General features: G+C 32.4%; 4 protein-coding genes across 4 annotated transcripts; 2 read left to right on the top strand and 2 right to left on the bottom strand.

The window, feature by feature from the left end:
• Positions 1-236: 236 nt before the first annotated feature.
• LOC149903547 (uncharacterized) lies at positions 237-2,208 on the top strand. The gene is made up of 3 exons (XM_090108926.1): positions 237-297; positions 1,377-1,814; positions 1,956-2,208. The coding sequence occupies exons 1-3, from the start codon at positions 237-239 to the stop codon at positions 2,117-2,119; spliced, it is 663 nt and encodes a 220-aa protein (XP_089965052.1). The 3' UTR covers positions 2,120-2,208.
• Positions 722-8,467, top strand: LOC149903546 (uncharacterized). Its single transcript, XM_090108720.1, has 4 exons — positions 722-756; positions 7,503-7,650; positions 7,723-7,850; positions 7,922-8,467. The coding sequence occupies exons 2-4, from the start codon at positions 7,589-7,591 to the stop codon at positions 8,140-8,142; spliced, it is 411 nt and encodes a 136-aa protein (XP_089964846.1). The 5' UTR covers positions 722-756; positions 7,503-7,588; the 3' UTR covers positions 8,143-8,467.
• On the bottom strand, positions 8,375-9,451 carry LOC149903545 (uncharacterized). The gene is made up of 4 exons (XM_090108719.1): positions 9,333-9,451; positions 8,847-8,969; positions 8,675-8,762; positions 8,375-8,594 (listed from the first exon to the last, which is right to left on the bottom strand). Exons 1-4 carry the CDS (start codon positions 9,421-9,423, stop codon positions 8,435-8,437), a joined length of 462 nt encoding a protein of 153 aa, XP_089964845.1. The 5' UTR covers positions 9,424-9,451; the 3' UTR covers positions 8,375-8,434.
• Positions 9,452-10,424: 973 nt separating this feature from the next.
• Positions 10,425-17,960, bottom strand: LOC149903544 (uncharacterized). Its single transcript, XM_090108955.1, has 10 exons — positions 17,756-17,960; positions 17,586-17,683; positions 17,279-17,464; positions 16,245-16,359; positions 15,767-15,839; positions 15,301-15,448; positions 13,921-14,056; positions 13,510-13,662; positions 11,886-12,046; positions 10,425-11,455 (listed from the first exon to the last, which is right to left on the bottom strand). Exons 1-10 carry the CDS (start codon positions 17,843-17,845, stop codon positions 11,269-11,271), a joined length of 1,347 nt encoding a protein of 448 aa, XP_089965081.1. The 5' UTR covers positions 17,846-17,960; the 3' UTR covers positions 10,425-11,268.
• Between the last annotated feature and the right edge of the window lie 207 nt (positions 17,961-18,167).

Genomic DNA, 18,167 nt, shown 5'->3' with positions numbered 1-18,167 from the left:
CAAGTAAGTACTATATGTATATCAACCGACAACCACAGATTTTTAAACATTCGACGTTAAAATATTTTTTAGATGCATTCACTAGTTCTAAAAACATGTTTTGAAACGATTTTGAATTATCGATAACAAGGCTGATACATCAAAGGGCATAGAGTGCGTTTCACGAAAGAATTCCCCTGCCGTTATGTTGGCTTACCTGACTGTCAAAAACGAAAATATTTTTTTTTTAATCAAAAATGACAGAGAAAATATTCTCCTTTCTTCCTAGCCTTAAGATACGGGATCTTACGGGGTCGGGTCTGTAATTTTTGATTAAAAAAAATATTTTCGTTTTTGACAGTCAGGTAAGCCAACATAACGGCAGGGGAACTCTTTCGTGAAACGCACTCTAGCAGTATGTTAATGTCAAGTTAATGTCTAATGTAAAGTGACACAAATTTCAACCTTATTTCTATGTGTTGAGGTTCAAAGTTATATCTATCGAAAATTAACGCCCTCTGTTGTTGAATAGCCGAACTTTTTCGAATTTGAAAATTTTCGAATTTTCTGAGCAAAGAGAAACAAAAAAGGCTCATACCTAGGGATGTTATATACTAAAATAAACCGTAAATCTGTGGTAAAATCGTGGATTAGGGTACATATTGAAAAGCTTAATTTATTACCTAGTAAGTCAGTTTTTACTTATATTAAGCAGTCCAAAAAAGGCATAGCTTTCTTGTAGTGTACTGTTTACCTAATACCTATCGGTTTAAATGTGTTGGTTTGGCGACAATGGTTTTCAAACTAATTATGAAATTGTAGCACTTCTATATTTTGTCTTACTATTCTGTGATGATGAAGAAAAAGACTTTTAGAACTAGCAAGTGAAGAAATTATCTACGAATTAATTCAAAATCATTTTACATATTATTAAATCTCGTGACACAGTTAATACAGAATCAAGATACATCCTACGAGAAAGCAATACTTCCAATTTTTAAAAAAATAGTCGTAATTCATGTTAATAGAAAATTCAATTCAGGTTTAATATTAATTACATACGAATAAATATATGTAGTTATCGAAATATAACCTTTGCGTAGTTATTCATCTTTCATTACACCCGCACATAACAAGCCCCTACATTGGTGACTCCCGACTACTCTATGCTCCCGACGAAAAGTGAACATTATATAGTGAATTGCATAGATATCGTTTGTTAACAATTAAAAATGAATCCGGCAGTTCCAGTTAGAGCAGTTTCGTCGATACAGTTAACCCTTCTCGAGCAGTTAGCACAATTAAAGCAGCGGGTAACCAGCTGGAATGTGCAGGCTCGAAAGGCAAATCGTTTAGCGGTCGAAAGTATGGCAAACTTCCAATTTAAAAAAAAATAGTCGTAAACATAGACTCAAAATTTAAAACTATTCAAGAAGACATCGAAAAATTGAAGAAAACAAATGCTGAAAATGAATACAGATTTTTAGAAATAGAAAAATGTATGAGAATTAGAAACCTTATATTTTTTGGAATACAAGAACATGAAAAAAGCTATGAAGATTTAGAAAAAATTATTTTAAACTTAATTACGTCGGACATGAACATAAATTGTCACAAGACTGAGCTGCAATTCATTAAGAGATTAGGAAAAAGAACTGAAAATAAAATTAGACCAGTAATTGTCACATTCAGCACCTTTGGAAAAAAACTATGCATAATGAAAATGAAACATAATCTAAAAGAAAAAAACATTTACATAAAGGAGGATTTTCCACCAAAAATATTAGAAATAAGAAAAGAATTACAAGAACAGCTTCATAAAGAGAGAGAAAAGGGTAAAATAGCATACATTCGTTACGACAAATTAATTGTGAAAGAACAAAGTAACAGAGATAATCAAAACAGAAGCAACTTTAAACACAGTAATAAAAATACAAAGAAGAGAGAACTGGAAGTAACTCCCCCGTACCATTCAGGTGAACATGACAGCAATAAGAAGCAACAAATCGCCAAGAAGAACAAGATTCGATCCTATCCATCTCAGAGTAACCAATATTCTATAAAAAATTATATAACAAACCAAAATAAAAGCTCACTACTACCCAAACCAACAACTTCTATCTCATCAGATTCGGAATAACAATTAATAAAGCCCCCCAATTTGACAAAAACATCATTCACCCCCCCAAATAATAAATATTTATGTCAAAATGTTAATAATAATTATACACCTCCCCCACAACGGTTAGTCACCGCGGGGGCAGTAGACTGCAACCCTCCAAATAACATGAAAATGAAAATAAAAAATATATACATATCCACGTTTAACGTACGTTCTCTAGCAAGTGAAGTCAGGCTCTTAGAGTTAGAGTATGCATTGTCACCAATAAAATGGGATATAATCGGTATTTCGGAAGTAAGAAGAAACGGATTTAAAATTGAAAATAGAGGTCGCTACATATTATATTACTATGGAAAAATAAAAGGCGAGAAAGGAGTAGGATTCCTAGTTAAAAAACAAAGATACTTAGAAACTATTAATTTTATTGGAATATCCGATAGAGTAGCAATATTGCAAATAAAAATATTGTGTACTTTATACAGTATTATACAAGTGTACGCTCCTACGGAAAGCTCGAGTGAAGATGAACTAGAAACATTTTATTCTGACTTAGAAAATGCAATATCTCAATGTAACAAAAAAATTATAATTATGGGCGACTTCAACGCAAAAATAGGTCAAACGGAGGATAACGAGGAAATGATTAGAGGCAAATACGGTTATGGCAAAAGGAATAGTAGAGGCCAACGTCTAATGGATTTTTGTTTTCAATATAAATTTAAGATATTAAATACAATCTATAAAAAACCAAACAGTTTAAAATGGACATGGATGGCACCCAATAATAAAGTAAAAAATGAAATTGACTTTATCATTACTAATATACATAGAAATGTGAGTGATTTGAGTGTGTTAAGGGGCTTAGAAGAGCTAAACGAGGCAAAACTCGAGTTTTATAATGCTTTAAAGTATATGATTAACTGTAGTAAAAAATCTCAGACAAATATATGATATTCTTCAGGATATATACTAGTTAGATATCGTGCTGAAAACACAATACAACTTATTTTACTCGATAGAAAAAAATCACAAAGGTACCTCTAAAAAAATCTTTTGATACTTAAAAACCATACTAAACTACATGCAATCATTCTGTTTTTACGGCAAATAATTCTACAAGCAACATACTAAAAAAACTTCGTTTTATTTTTTTAGTCCAATCAATAGATTTCGTGTAAATCGCAAATTCTTATTCCCAAACCAAAAACGTACGCATGTGTGCGTGAACCGCCTGTGTACCGACACTACCGGCCGAGGCCTGTTAACCACTAACCGTCGTCGATTGTGTTAATGTGTGCGCGAGTCACTCAATTTCAGCTAGCTCTTGTAATCCCCTTAAGCCGAGTTATACACCCAAGTGACCACCGCATGGTAAGAATGACACTATGTACCAAATCAAGGAAATTATCGCGTTCACGTTATTCACAATTTACAACAAGAAATATTGACTATGATGCATTAAAAAATAAATTTAATCTATGTCTGGGACAATATGATTCGGTACAGAGCCTCTATGACGATATTGAAAAAAATATGCTGAAATGTTTGAAAAAACCAAACGTAAACTCTAAAACCACACGAAAATGTCAAATAATTACTGAGGATATCATTCAATTAAAACAACAGAAACATACATTAAGAAATAAAACTAATAAAACCCGAGAAGAAAAATCAAACTAACACATCTATACAGAACTATTAATAAAAAAATCAAAGAAAATTTAAAAAATTATAGATTAAAAATATTTCAAAATCATTTAAAACAAACAGGTGGAATAAAAAAAGCGAACAAAGTTCTAGAGAGAACCAAACAATTAATGACACATCTAAGCACCCCCACAGGCTCTGTTACCACACACAGAAAGGAATTACTGGATGTTGCCACATCGTTTTACAAAAACTTATACAGTAGTACGAATCAAGAGCCAAGTAAAACGTTGCAAAATTTTATGACCAATAAAAAACAATATAACAAAAAGTTTGATGATGTCCCACCCTTCCTAGAATGTGAAGTGGAACTTTCTATTAAAAAGCTCAAATCAGGAAAAAGCCCCGGCCCCGATGGTATAACAAATGAGATGATCATAGCGAGCCAACCACACATAGTAAAACCTCTGACAAATTTATTCAACCTCGTTCTACAGAGAATAGAATTTCCAAAACAATGGCTATGCTCAGATATAATATTATTATACAAAAAAGGAGACCCTAAATTTATAAGTAACTACAGACCGATTAGTTTAATTCCATGCATATATAAAGTATTTACCTCAACTCTGCTAAGAAGACTGACATATATCTTAGATGACAAACAACCCATTGAACAAGCGGGCTTTATGAAAGGAATGTCTACAATTGACCATATACATACAGTAAAACAGTTAACCTATCACGCGTCTGGCGCACAGCCGGCACCGATCCCGATAGTGTCAAGGGAGTTCACGAAATCTAGCTTTTTTATGACTACCGAGTTTGAAAATTTTATTTACCCTATTGTTCTATAATTATATGCCATGTATGATATATTTTTGGAAAGAAGAAGAAACTAGTTATAGCATAAAAATGTAATCATGACGATATATTTTTTCTATATAATTATAGAAATTGATTTAATTTTGTTTTAATTTTAATTGCTTACATACTAACACTTACATGATAATTCTGAGTTATCAAATGATCATATTCACGTTTTCATATCACTACACGATTGCCAAATACATTCACTTATGTTTTCACACATTTAACACAACGTATTTCACTATAAATAATAACAAATCTCCATTATTCACAAACAAGAAAAAAAGTGCCATTTTGCGTCTTCCGCACTGAAAAGTTGAGACACTTTTTCACTGAGTATTCTTCAAATATCCCTAAAACCAATATCATAAACGTATTCTACGTACAATTTCCAGTAATATACGTCTCAATTATCACTCATCTAATTATTCCTCTCGGCATAATTCACAATCCAAATATTCGTTGAACAAGACAAATGTCACAAACTATGGCCGATGACGCAACTCAATCAATGATTCACTTTTTTTTTTTATTTTGTGGTTTTGGTCTCTATTGCCTGTCTCGGAGTCGTGTCGATTCGAATTATAAATGTTTAAGGCATAGAGAAATATTTTTTATACTGGAAACATTCACTTGTAAGTCTCTACTGATGACCTTCAATGTCACGGGCCGCGTTAGGCACAGAGTTTGTGCGCAGGACGCTACAGTACAATTTGCGTTACGACACAAATATTGTGCGTAGAACGTGTCACGGGTTAATAGAAAAATATAAAGAATTCAACCAGCCCTTATATATATGCTTTATTGACTATGCAAAAGCATTTGACTCTATTTTACATAGTACTATATGGAAAGCATTAAAAGCTCAAGGTGTCAACGACACATACATATCAATTATAAAAACAATATATGAAAACAGCTATGCTAGAGTAAAATTAGATATACAAGGACCAACATTCAAGATTAACCGTGGTGTTAAACAAGGGGATCCACTTTCAGCAAAACTGTTTATATCTGTACTGGAATATATCTTCAGCCAGCTAAATTGGGAGTCATATGGTCTCAAAATCAATGGACGATATTTATCGCACCTGAGATTTGCAGACGATATAGTTCTGCTGTCAGAAAATGTAAGAGAATTGCAAACAATGATAGAATCGCTAAATAAATATAGCAAAAAAGCAGGTTTAAATATAAATCAGGAAAAAACTAAGATTATAACAAACAGCCACCAGTTACAAGTCACAATAAATGAAACTCCTATAGAATATGTTGAAGACTACATTTACCTCGGACATCTTATCTCGTTTAAGCTATGCAACGAAAAAGAAATAGAAAGAAGAGTCAAGCAAACATGGAATAAATATTGGGCTATGAAAGAGATTTTCAAAGGACAAATACCAATTCCACTAAAAGCTAAAGCCATGGACATATGTCTTACACCTTGCCTAACGTATGCATGTCAAACATGGCCCCTTGCAAAAAAGCATTTAAACAGAATTAGCATCTGCCAACGAGGCATGGAACGAAGCTTTTTGAATATTAAACTTAAGGATAGAATACGAAATAGTGATATAAGAAAAAGAACGAAAGCTCAAGATGCAGTAAGATATGTATGTAAATTGAAGTGGAAATGGGCAGGTCACCTGTGCAGATTGAGAGATGACAGATGGTCACATTCGGTAATAAATTGGACACCTTTTTATAAAAAGCGTAAGAGGGGAAGACCAATCACACGATGGAGTGATGATATCAAAAATCATGCAGGTGCCCTTTGGACTAGATTAGCTAAGAACAGGGATGAGTGGAAGAAATTGGAGGAGGCTTTTACCGCAAAAAGCGGTCCTTATTATATTTAATTACATACTATTACAATTAGAAAGACTAATTAACTAACACTTAATTTAATATTTAAAAAATAGAATTGTTATAGAGAAATAAGAATAATGTTAACACTAACCACACTAACAACAAAATTTGTAATTAGATATAAGTAAAGGAATTAATAAAAGCTTTATTTATTATTATTATTATTTTATTAGTCGTAATTCATGTTAATAGAAAATTTATATTATCATACTAATATTATAAACGTGGAAGTTTGTAAGTAATGGATGGATGGATGGATGTATGGATGTTTGTTACTTCACGTAAAAACTACAGACGGATTTGGATGAAACTTATTCCTATTAAGGAATAAGTTATTGGGCTATTTTTATTATATACTGCTAATATTTATTATACGAATTACGAATGGTCGAGTAATCTGTTTAGCTTTGCTTTTTGAAGCATGGTTTGATGTTAGGTTAGTCCGGTAGTAAATTATGTAACTGGAGCAACTGGAGTAAAAAAAAATTTAATCCACTAACCGATAATATATCTATTATATGGTTCATATAGGTACTTATCCCATATTTGAAATGGCTCTCAGCAATAAAATATTATATAATGTGTTTCACTTCATAATATTATATCATCATAGTTTTCGCTTTTTTTAAATATTTGAACCGCCAAAATTTTTATGTCGTTTCTTTTTCATATTTTAACGTATATGTGCGATTCGCGACTATGTAAATAATTCAGGGGGCCGTCTTAAATCCAGAAAAAAAAAATGTATTAATGTTTATTGGTCTGAGTCCTCTTGAAAATTATTGGTTTAGTTGGTATGAAGTTGAAACTATGATGATAGAGGCACTGAATACTTAATACATAGTATGTATTAGCTAACGCTAATAGACGCACGATTTTATGCAATATCTACTAATAACTTTGTATACACCACTAAAAAAAATACTTGATATTGACAAAATCATGTCTATATTTTGGCTTGACACTGTTACTGTTTTGAAGAATGTTGTAAATTAATAATTTTATGCTGCTGTAGACAATAGGACCACAATATAGTAAAATTTTGTGTAACATTCTGAACATGTAGTTGTTGTTTTTATTCACATAATCTATATTTTAAAAATGGGCTGCGTGTGTTGCTCCTTGAGTTCTTTTATATCCATCGTCTTAGATGCACTAGAGAGGTAAAGTTTACAAACTTCGAATAAAGAACTATTCATTAATTGATTACTCTAAAATTATCAACAATATTGCAGAGTATCGTTATGTACGGTCTGTGCTATGCTCACATGCTGCCTCATGCTTACAATTATAACGGTATTGGTGATGGGAATAGGTATCGGATTTCACTATTGTTTTGTACAAAATTCGGTGGAAAGTATGGGTATGTACGAGGATTACTTTAATTAAAATTTTGTTCAACATGTTTGGCTTAAATTCTGTTTTTGTTTCTAGAAAAAGCTGCACAAGCGGCTGGTGCTATGAGATCAGGGGCGCCAAAACCCAGTAACCACGTTATGCGTTCGGTTGATAAGGCTGTGAAACGTGGATTCGCGCATCGAATGTCAAGAAGGGAAGCAAGTCCTCCCCCTATATCAAACGAAATTAGTAGCAATTCTTCGACTTATATGAAAACTAATTTAACAAGTACAAATCATACTGTTTCTGTGATGTGAATAGTGTTTGTCAATCATGTGTGTATTCAATTGTGAACCGTTACGTTTGAAAATAAAACTAAGCATATCCGTTAAATATATTATATTTGTTTGAATTTCATCGTAAAATACAAAGCAATTGAATTAAAAGCTAAATATTCGCAAAACAATTGTCATCCCAATAATTTACAGACGATAAGTGCCTAAACACTCTTCAAAGAGAATAAGGCATCATCCATTAGGTAGATATTATATTAAGAACCATAAGAACATACAATTTAAACCACAATTCATTGAACGCAAAACTTAGAGATCAAGCAGCAATAGGTGACAGAGGTGTAGGCTCACTGCTGTTAAGTGGTCTAAAGAAGGGAATGCTAAGTGTTGCGTTATTGCGCGATCGACGATATCGTCCAATAAGTCGTCTTGCAAGATCTCTTTCATGAGGGGACAGTTCTGGCTCTTTTGGTGGCCTGAAATAGAAACATATTATATTATCCTAAAGTCTATAATAAGTCTACAATTTCAATATTCTTAGAAACTAAAAAAATACCTCTCAGTTTCTAATACAATAACTGGAGTTACTGAAGTTTCTAGATAAACTTTTTCTCCACCTTGTTTTCGTGCTGAACGTTGTACCTCTGCAAAGAAAAAGTAAATTTATTATAAAATTTTAGTTCAGCTTTGTGTGTCATTGTGACTTGTACCTATATCTTTAGATTTACCTAGAATAGGTTGAGGTGCATGTTCAACTTCTGTTCGATTGACAGCCACTAGCCGCACGATTGGACGACTGTCTCCACCCGCTCGACGCGCTATTGTTTCTTCCGTCGTCGTTCTGGAGGACACTATAAGAAGAAATAACAATATAAAATCTAAGAAAAGATGTTTTTATTAAATATGTAAATCATTATCAGTTATTTTATTCGTATCTAATCCTTCATAAAACAAATATAAATGCGAAAGTTTGTGAGGATGGATGTATGTGCATGTGTAGGTGTGTATGTTTGTTACTCTTTCACGCAAATACTACTGAACCGATCACAATGAAATTTAGCACACATATAGAGGGTATCTTGGATTAACACATATGATAGGTTTTATCCCGGAAATCCCAATGGAACGGGAAATATGCGGGTTTTTCTCTGAAAACGCGGGCGAAGCCGCGGGCGGAAAGTTAATCCTTCATAAAACAAATGTAGAATACTTACTAGCAAATGAAGCGAGTTCTTTCTGTGCGTAGTGATAACCAACTGATATCCCGTAAACCATTAGCACAATAATGGTAAACATCAGCAGCATTAACAAAAATGCACAGCATGTCCATGTTAAAACCCTTAAAAATGAATTTTATAATGTTTATCATACATTAGTTTGATTTCTTGGAATCAAGTACCTAATGTAGCAAAAATGATGAATATAAATTAGCACGTATGTGTATACTACTGATAATTTAACCTAGGCTACGAGAAATAAATGCTAAGACAATTCAGTAGGTAATGAAACTAATAAAACCAGGGTTATTACCTTTCCACACAAAATATGATAGAACAAAACACTGACTGTATAATACCCATATTTGTTATATAATTTCAATTGAATACTGTGTAAGAAGATATATTTTTGAGCAGGTTGGTTAAATTATTTGTATTTATTTATATTCGATGTTGGCGGATAGATACCTTGATAACCTTTGTGCTTAACTCTCAATAGATTTGATTATTAAGGAATCAAAGATTTGGTAATTTAGAACAGGGATGAATACATTATTTCTTTAGCATTGCTGAAGATTGCGTCAAAATTAGCCATAGATGATTTGATATATTTAGTTGTCAGTGAACGTTAAAGATCCTATCATCCTCTGTCATCTATCTACCATGCCGTCTCACAGTCTGTGACTTACAAAAAAATTAAAGCTTTGTGAAAGTGTTAAATTTTGAAGTTGCTGTTCTACATAATGATAGTGTTTATAGGTTTTATATACACTATCAAAAGTTTTAACGGATACTAGTTGGAACCCGTAGCTTTAATTCGCTTCGTGTATATAATATTTCTCAGTACAGATTCCTGACTTTCAGCTGTTATTGCGAAAGAGAAACAAACTTTTGCATATATCAGCGTAGAAATACTGTATGGATCTTCAGTACCTAATGCTTTATACTTTATAGCTTGATTACGATTAGTTTAAACTCAAAATTCAATATAGATACAGCATCAACAATTAACTCCGCTAATATCGACCCTTGACAGACTCAGTCTTATAATCGGAAAGGGAAATTTAATTTTTAAAATAAAAAACAAAGTATTAACAAAAACATTTATTAAACAACTCGTGTAATAAAAATACAACAGTCTCGAATAATTGACGGCACTCACAACCACTAAATATCATCAGACCACATTATTTTAATTATCGATCGTGTTTAAATTTCAACGATACTATATTATTGCTTATAAATCTTAAGGTAACAATTAACTATTATGTAAATAACAATTTACAAAATGCTGTGATGTCTTAAAACTAGAAAAGTGAATACAAAACATAAAACAAATAAAAATTGCAACAACAAAGGTGTACGTTTATAAAAAAGGACAATTAGAAAAATAGAAGATGAATCGAAGAGAAGAAAAAATAAAGACAACGAAGAGAAATTATTTTATATAACCTATCTATCAATATTACATTCAAACAAATTTAAAAGTATTTGAATTCCGATGAAAATAATTCGAAATTTTGAAAATATGTATGTACATATTAGTTTTTCGTGTAAAATAATCTGAGTCGACAGCGATCGTGAACATTTGGAGCGAATTTTGATGCTGAGATTTATAATTTATACTAAATCATCATTACCATGACAATCGCGCCTTAAATAATATAAATAAGAATAATTATATAAATTTAACTAATGGACTGTAAACATTTGTGTAAAATAATATTGGAAGTAGTAGTTTTATAAGATATACAAAATATACAGACATTCAAAAATAGCATTCCAAACTATTTACCAATTAAATGCTTCAACGTTTAATTAAAATCTTACTAATTATTTCATATTACGATTATAAATTAAACTTTTAATTCATTTATTTCCACATCTTTTTTATCTATAATTTCTTCATTCAATTTCATTTATATAATGTTGTCTATGGTCGTTTTCCATGCAGCAGTTCCCATAGCGGCAGGTCAGCGAGCGCGGTGTGCAAGTGACGTCGCAGTTGGTCGGCGACAACGGGGAGAGCGTGCGCGGTTGCCGCACCGCGACACCACGTGCCGACCAGCGGTGCCGCACCGCTCAGCGGGCCCAGTCCTGTGACGTGCACGTCCATACCGCTGGAAAATATTTGGATGATAAACAAGATCTAGACTTTTTTTGGATAAAATTATGTTTTGGTCAAAATCGCGTGCTTGGATTTGTGCTATAGATAAAATTTAAAATATAGAGAGATTAAAAAGTTCGAAGTGAAACTTCTATAGGGCGCGTTGAGTTTAAAATTTGAAGGATGCGTCATGTCATAAGGCGACATTTTTGATATCTTTGAATATTGCCAAAGAAGCTACAATTCTGACACGTGTGCTCAGCACACAGGCTCTATTTTTTTATTTTGGTTAAAATTTAAACATGATCGGCTTGTAAATTTATAAAGTTGAAAGATTAAGAATACGATGTTGCAGGGAACAATTTTTTTTTTTAATGTCACGTGACGCTGAACGCGGCCCCACCCCCCGCACGGCACACGCTCCGGCCCCACTACACACTCACCCGCAGTGCTGCACGCTCAGCTCGTCGAGCTGCGCGTACGGCTCCCAGCGCGCGAGCCCCACGCTGCAGGCGAGCCGCAGCGCGTTGTCGCTGAACGCGGCCGCCACCCGCCCGCCGCACGACACGCCCATCGCTTTAATGCGGTATTCGTCGTAGCCCAGCTGGAAAACGAGTTATTAATTAGGGCTACCTGTTTGAAACTGATTTTCACTACATTATACACACCATGAACTGTTCTCAGCATCAAAATGCCAAAAACTAAGCACACCTTATAAATATGTAATATAAAATGTATATTTTTTTCCAAACAAAGAATTATTCATGCATATTGCTCGTAAAAATTGTTCGTCTATTTTTATATGAACTTTTATAAGTATGTACTCAGTCAGGTAAACAGTCAAATATGTCATGTCAGTTATTTAAGGGCCGATTTTTCAATGCCCAGATAAACAGCTAGATAGAGTTTATTCTTCAGTTTACAAAATATTCAATTTTTCCAATAGACGAATAGGACTTATCTATCGAATAACTACGTTATTTGAGGAATAAATCTATTTGCCGCTCAACGGCCAGATAGCGCGCTATTCGACGGTTAGGCGTTTGAGTTGACAACTGACGCGTCAAATTTGGTCAAATTTTCTTTCTATATAATTATTATCAATTAAAATCATATAGACTGGGGTAGAAGCCTTTGAAAATAATGAAAAGATAAAAAAAATCGCAGTCGGATGAAACCCATTAGAAAAGGAGGGGAATATGATAAAAATGCAAGGAAAAATAAATTACGGTCAATCCGAGTTCGGGAAGCGGGAGGCGGGAGCTTTTAAGAGAAAAAAATGGTTTCTCTCGATTTCCGACAAAACTACAAGTCCTATGGAAAAAAGTTCAATGGCAAAGTTGTAGGTAATTAAAAGTTCTACAACTTTTGTATTCACAATTTTTTCACATAACCTAAAAATTTAGGTGAAAAATTCAAAAAACCAAGTTTTTGGTCTTTTATTTCTATCTACTTCAAAATTTTTTTTTTTTCTACGAAATTTGGTGGAAACTTACTTTATTATGTCCCAAATACACTGTAATTTATTTGATTGAAAATATTTATTTTTTCGCCTTATTTTGAATTAATACCAAAAAAACAACCTAATTTTCAATCGAAAAGTCACCCGTCAAAATATCAGCTTTTTTCAAAAACTTGGGGTGCCTTTTATTCATTGAAATCTCTACTTTCATATGGTGTAGAAAAAAATAAACACCACCATAGTAAATGTTCTCAGGAAATGCATACAAACAGTGTGATAATGTGCTTTTACTAAATCAGGCACACTTCTTGAACTCTATATCTTCTCTTGTATCGGCTTTTCGGTAATATTTCAAAAGAAAAATAATTATCTGTTCTAAGTTTAATATTTTACAGCATATTCAAAAGCAAAATGATGTCGATAAAAACATTTCAGGTAGTTCGAGAAGTGTGCCGAAAAGTGAACGCACTTTAAACGATGTTTTGTAACCAAGTTACCTCACTAGGAAGATAAAACTGACAAACGTCAAATGTTCCCACTATAATCCCCAATTTAGAAACCGGCTGTTAATAATGTAATTATGATTTTTTTTATTTAAACCTTACCTGTAAGTCCTTTATCCTGAGCGTGACATGGAAGCTGGTTTTCATGGGATCAGGTCTCGTTACACTCACGTCATTTATTCGGTTGATCGTGGCCAAGTTTTTCACCCAGCCCGTGTCTGTTTCTAACTTGCCGATAAATGATATTGAACCAATCTGTAGATAATTAGCAATACATATTGGTAAGTATGAAAATAAAAAAAATAAACAATTTTAGAATATTTTTTTTTAAAGAATTCCAATCCAATGTTATACGTTTTCGAAACAACACAGATCCAAAAAAAATTATTTATAACAATGGATGTATTTTTTTTGTTATTGATATGAAAGTCTGTCTTATGTTTTCGTATTCAAATTAAACTATTTAAAAATAGAGTTAATTTGGATTATTAGAAATGTAAAATGTAAATGTACCTTGTGCATAAACGTAGTATGTAACGAGGGTATTTCCAGCACTTCTTGACAGGTCTGTAATAGTGTCCTCCTCATATTTATTAATATCATGTCGACTATTCGGTTCCCGCTCTGTGCCAAATCGCTCACCATCGAACTAAGAACATTTCACATGTTAATTATTGTTACTAATGTCACTACACTTTAAAAAACTTTAACACTAAAAAAGAGGTTATAAGGGAACTTTTTAATTTTTGTCAAAATCAAATACCTAGGAGGTGAAATTTATATTTTACTCCAATTAATCCATCAGTCCTCGGAATCACAGACACAATAGAAAATCTATTGTGTCGCGCCCCGATCGGGCCTTACGGTGGTCAATGGGTTAACAAATAATATCTAAAGCCATGAAATGTTCTTTCTGTCATGGTGTTATTTATACCTACATTTTCAAAAAAAAAAGAAAAATATGAATAATATGTAGAAAAAACAGTAATGTATTAACGTTAAATTAGAAGTATTGCATTTCTGGTACCTACTATTTACTAGTTTTACGTAAAGATATCAGTTTTCAAGATTTAAAAATATAAATTTATTTACATCAATAAAAAGGTACATTTAACCACATTTAACGGAAGTGAAACTGGGTCAAATCAGTGGACTAGAACATGATAAATAGAAAGTAACAATAGCCTATTCTTTATTTTACTTTCAATCTTGATGCAAGTGCAAACACACTACATTTGAAGTGAGTACAAGTTTCTACATGTGACTTCGGTTGTTTTTCTACAACTCAACCATGCTAATTTTGCACCTCGTTGGAATGCGTTTTTGTGTATATTTTAATGTATAATACAATGTTAAAAACAATAAATGCAAAGTAAAATCTAACAAATATTTGTTTACTTTTTTAAGTCATAGCGAATCCTTTTTTGCAGACCGTACGTAAGCGTTAGTGTGACGTAAATGACGCGAGGTGCAAACTTAGCTTGGTCGAGTTGTACCTACTATAAAAAGTGCTATGAACTGTTCATGGCTTTAATTTCGAGGCAATTTTTTGTGATTTGTGATTTGATACATAATCAATCATTTGTAGAAAATATTAAAGTGCATTCAAAAAAAACATGGCTTTTATTTCCTACTTCCTAGTCAGTTTACTTAAATTAGATTTTTTTTAGCAAAAAAAAATTTTCGTTTTCCCCTATCTTCTCTAGAATCAAGATTTATGTTAAAAATTATTCTTGTTATGGATAACTAAAGACTACATAACCATTTATACATTCTTTCACCAGTAGAAAGCTTCATTATTGTCAACTTTCAACTTTTTTGTTTTTATTATGTCTTCGCCTGAGCATTAGTATTAAGTAAAAAAAAAAAAAAAAAAACACTATTAGTAATTACCTGAATGCTTCAAGCATGCTAGGATTGCAGCCGACTACATCAGAAATACTTGTGGCTTGGTGTAGAACTTTCGCTAGATGATGTTGTAGTTTTTGCCGTAGTAGAGCATACAATGGTAAAGATATTGCAGCTGTTAGTGGAAGATCATCTGTAAATTAGGACTTTACGTATTAATATTAAGGTAGAATTTTGAACACCTCATTTGTGGCTATAAAATGCAATGTCTATAACGCTCCTTGGTAAAGTCTGCCTAAAACAATGCTTAGGCAGAATTTTGCTTTGGACAATTTTTGAGCTTCATTGTTATTCTAGGTGTTAATGTAATAGGTGTGTAATGTATGTGTGTCGTATTGAACAATTTATTATTGATAGCTTTCTACAAAGTAAGGTGCAATGGCCACATTTTTTTAAATAAAATAACATAGTATAAGACATTTCTTAGAAATTGCGTTATCGTCATACATACCAATGTGTTTTGCCAATTGCTCTGTTGTAGTGAACTCATATCCACCACTTTTTTGCGGTGAAGGCCATGAGAGCTAAAAAATACCAAGTTTTCAATAAATAACTTCCTAATGATTTCCAGAAAAATAAAGTATTTTATAATTACAAATAACATTTTGATAAGAGTCTTTCCAATTAAGGTTATCAACAGTGAATTTTATATGACTCTTCATTTCACCACAATTTAAGCTAGTTAATAACAACAATTTTTTATGTTGGTGCAAGTAAATGTTTCTTTGGTAATCTCTTCCTATTTTTAGCATAGTGTACTTATTATGTCCGATTTTCTACAAACACCTTGTTTTTCATGAATCTTAAATTAAAGACGAATCCCAGATCAAATTTCATGAGAATCAGTCAAGCCGTTTCGGAGGAATATGGTAACTACTAACTAACATTGTGCCATGAATTTAATATATTTAAATATATCTTTAAGTTACCTTTACTAACACTTCATCATGGATAAATTCAATGCCAGGGTTAATATATGAGAAAGCATCATCCTCCAGAACCAAACCCACATTTACATCTGCAATCATGTTCGACAATGATATTCTGAAACAGTAATATGTTCTAATAATAATTATCTATTCATAATTATGTGTGAAATGTTTAACAGACTTTTGTGCATCATACATTATTGCTTAACAGAATAGATTTTATGAAGTACTTACTGTAAAATTGATTCAAACTTATGATAATTTAAAGTGCTTAGACGTGATCATTTCTGATATTTTTTATTTGACATTAATTTGTTATTATTATTACATACTTTACATCAGCCTTTCCCAACCTTTTCCAAAGGCGGACCCCTAACGCTACCTTACCATAATCCGCAGACCCACAAAAAAAATGTATTCTTATAAGTCAATCCATATTATTATTTTAATTTTAAAAATAGATTGATTTCTTGCAGTGTTTTGGTATGAAATAGCTTAGCCACCCATCACGTTACAGATTATTCCATCTCAAAATTGAAATATACAAAGACCGGCCATTGGAATAGGCTTTCGTAATTTTCTTGTCTCTGCGCCCTGCGGACCCCCTGGGATATGCTCGCGAACCCCTAGGGGTCCGCGCACCCCAGGTTGAGAAACGCTGCTTTACATCATAGAAATATATTATCTTCAGATGAGATTCTTATTGCGATGTGCCATTTTATTGAAATGTAAAAACATAAAGTATGTACCTGTTTCGCTAAAATTATCCAATTGGGTACAGACCTATAAGTTAATTTTTATTATTTTAAACAAATTGCTTGTCAATGAACAAGTATAACAATCAAAGAAAACAATGTAGAGTAATCAGGGTAGGAATTTACTTAAAAACTGTCTATTCAAATAAAGTGACTTCTGTTAAATTAAATTCTATTGACAATGTTCTGACTAATTAAAGGAACTCTTTTCAAAGCCTACAGACTATATTTTGAATTTATCAAAACAATTTTAGGTGTACTAGAATGTACAATACTTACACAACATGACCTTCTGACATAACGGGTATTAGGTTGTAGAGGTTTTCATTAAAGGCACTGTACAGGCCTCGCACATTTACTTCACCCAAAGAACACCTTAGTGACAACGACATTGATTTGAGATCTAGAGACACTGACTGCATGTGGAATGTTGGAGACTTGACTAGTTCTAATCTGGACAATGTTCTGTAAATATATAGAAACATTATGTATTGAATTGGTTATGGCATAATCTTACAACTGATCATATTATTAGTATAATTTTAAATAAAAATTCTTATATGCCAATTTTGTTAAAAATACTTACACCTGTGTATTCTTAGCAAAATACGAAGTATCTTCGAGTGTATCGGTTTTGGCTTGTTCACCATTTTTCGTTTGTTGTATTGCAACGTTCGTGAAACTCTGAAATAATAGTTTTAGAGGAAATGTAAATAATACAATATTTAATTAGTTAATTGTAAATGTTTTATTTACCCTTTTGATAACATCTTGTAAATTTGGTTGTATTTCTGTCAGAAGCTTTTCAAGTTGTTGTTCAATATCTAGAGTTTCTTCCTCAGACATTATGAATACTGACGTTTCTCATTAATTTAGCATATGTTTTGGAATTTCATAGTAAACAATATTTATCGATATGCAAACATATTGGAATTTCTTGTCGAAATCTGAACGAAGTGACGTTAACCAGTGTTAGCAACCTGAAGTGAGCTGATTATCGTACCAGGGGCGTAAAATTATCGTACATTAAGCGTTTTTGGTTCGAAATTATCGTACATTTTAGAATAAAGTCAATTATAAATAAATAAATCATATAAATTGTAATATTGATAAGTATGCAAGTTCTCTATAGTTAATCTTTGTTTAACTACCGCTGTCAAATCAACGG

The sequence above is a fragment of the Colias eurytheme genome, chromosome 13 (assembly GCF_061535395.1).
Source record: "Colias eurytheme isolate Ceu_HAF_F1 chromosome 13, ilColEury1 Martin Lab GWU primary, whole genome shotgun sequence".
In the NCBI taxonomy this organism is placed as follows: domain Eukaryota; kingdom Metazoa; phylum Arthropoda; class Insecta; order Lepidoptera; family Pieridae; genus Colias; species Colias eurytheme.
This window is presented reverse-complemented; position numbering and strand designations above follow the sequence as displayed.

Excerpts from the sequence above, each read along its gene's own strand:
- LOC149903544 (XM_090108955.1), bottom strand. The coding sequence starts at position 17,845 with ATGTCTGAGGAAGAAACTCTAGATATTGAACAACAACTTGAAAAGCTT. Across the intron at positions 16,360-17,278 it reads ATGTCAGAAGGTCATGTTGT|AATATCATTGTCGAACATGA; the intron begins GTAAGTATTGTA and ends TTACTGTTTCAG. Across the intron at positions 14,057-15,300 it reads AGCATGCTTGAAGCATTCAG|TTCGATGGTGAGCGATTTGG; the intron begins GTAATTACTAAT and ends AAATGTTCTTAG.
- LOC149903545 (XM_090108719.1), bottom strand. The coding sequence starts at position 9,423 with ATGCTGCTGATGTTTACCATTATTGTGCTAATGGTTTACGGGATATCA. Across the intron at positions 8,763-8,846 it reads TGCACCTCAACCTATTCTAG|AGGTACAACGTTCAGCACGA; the intron begins GTAAATCTAAAG and ends TTTTCTTTGCAG. Across the intron at positions 8,595-8,674 it reads ATTGTATTAGAAACTGAGAG|GCCACCAAAAGAGCCAGAAC; the intron begins GTATTTTTTTAG and ends TTTCTATTTCAG.
- LOC149903547 (XM_090108926.1), top strand. The coding sequence starts at position 237 with ATGACAGAGAAAATATTCTCCTTTCTTCCTAGCCTTAAGATACGGGAT. Across the intron at positions 298-1,376 it reads ACGGGATCTTACGGGGTCGG|TCGTAAACATAGACTCAAAA; the intron begins GTCTGTAATTTT and ends AAAAAAAAATAG. Across the intron at positions 1,815-1,955 it reads TCATAAAGAGAGAGAAAAGG|GTGAACATGACAGCAATAAG; the intron begins GTAAAATAGCAT and ends CGTACCATTCAG.
- LOC149903546 (XM_090108720.1), top strand. The coding sequence starts at position 7,589 with ATGGGCTGCGTGTGTTGCTCCTTGAGTTCTTTTATATCCATCGTCTTA. Across the intron at positions 7,651-7,722 it reads GTCTTAGATGCACTAGAGAG|AGTATCGTTATGTACGGTCT; the intron begins GTAAAGTTTACA and ends ACAATATTGCAG. Across the intron at positions 7,851-7,921 it reads AAATTCGGTGGAAAGTATGG|AAAAAGCTGCACAAGCGGCT; the intron begins GTATGTACGAGG and ends TTTTGTTTCTAG.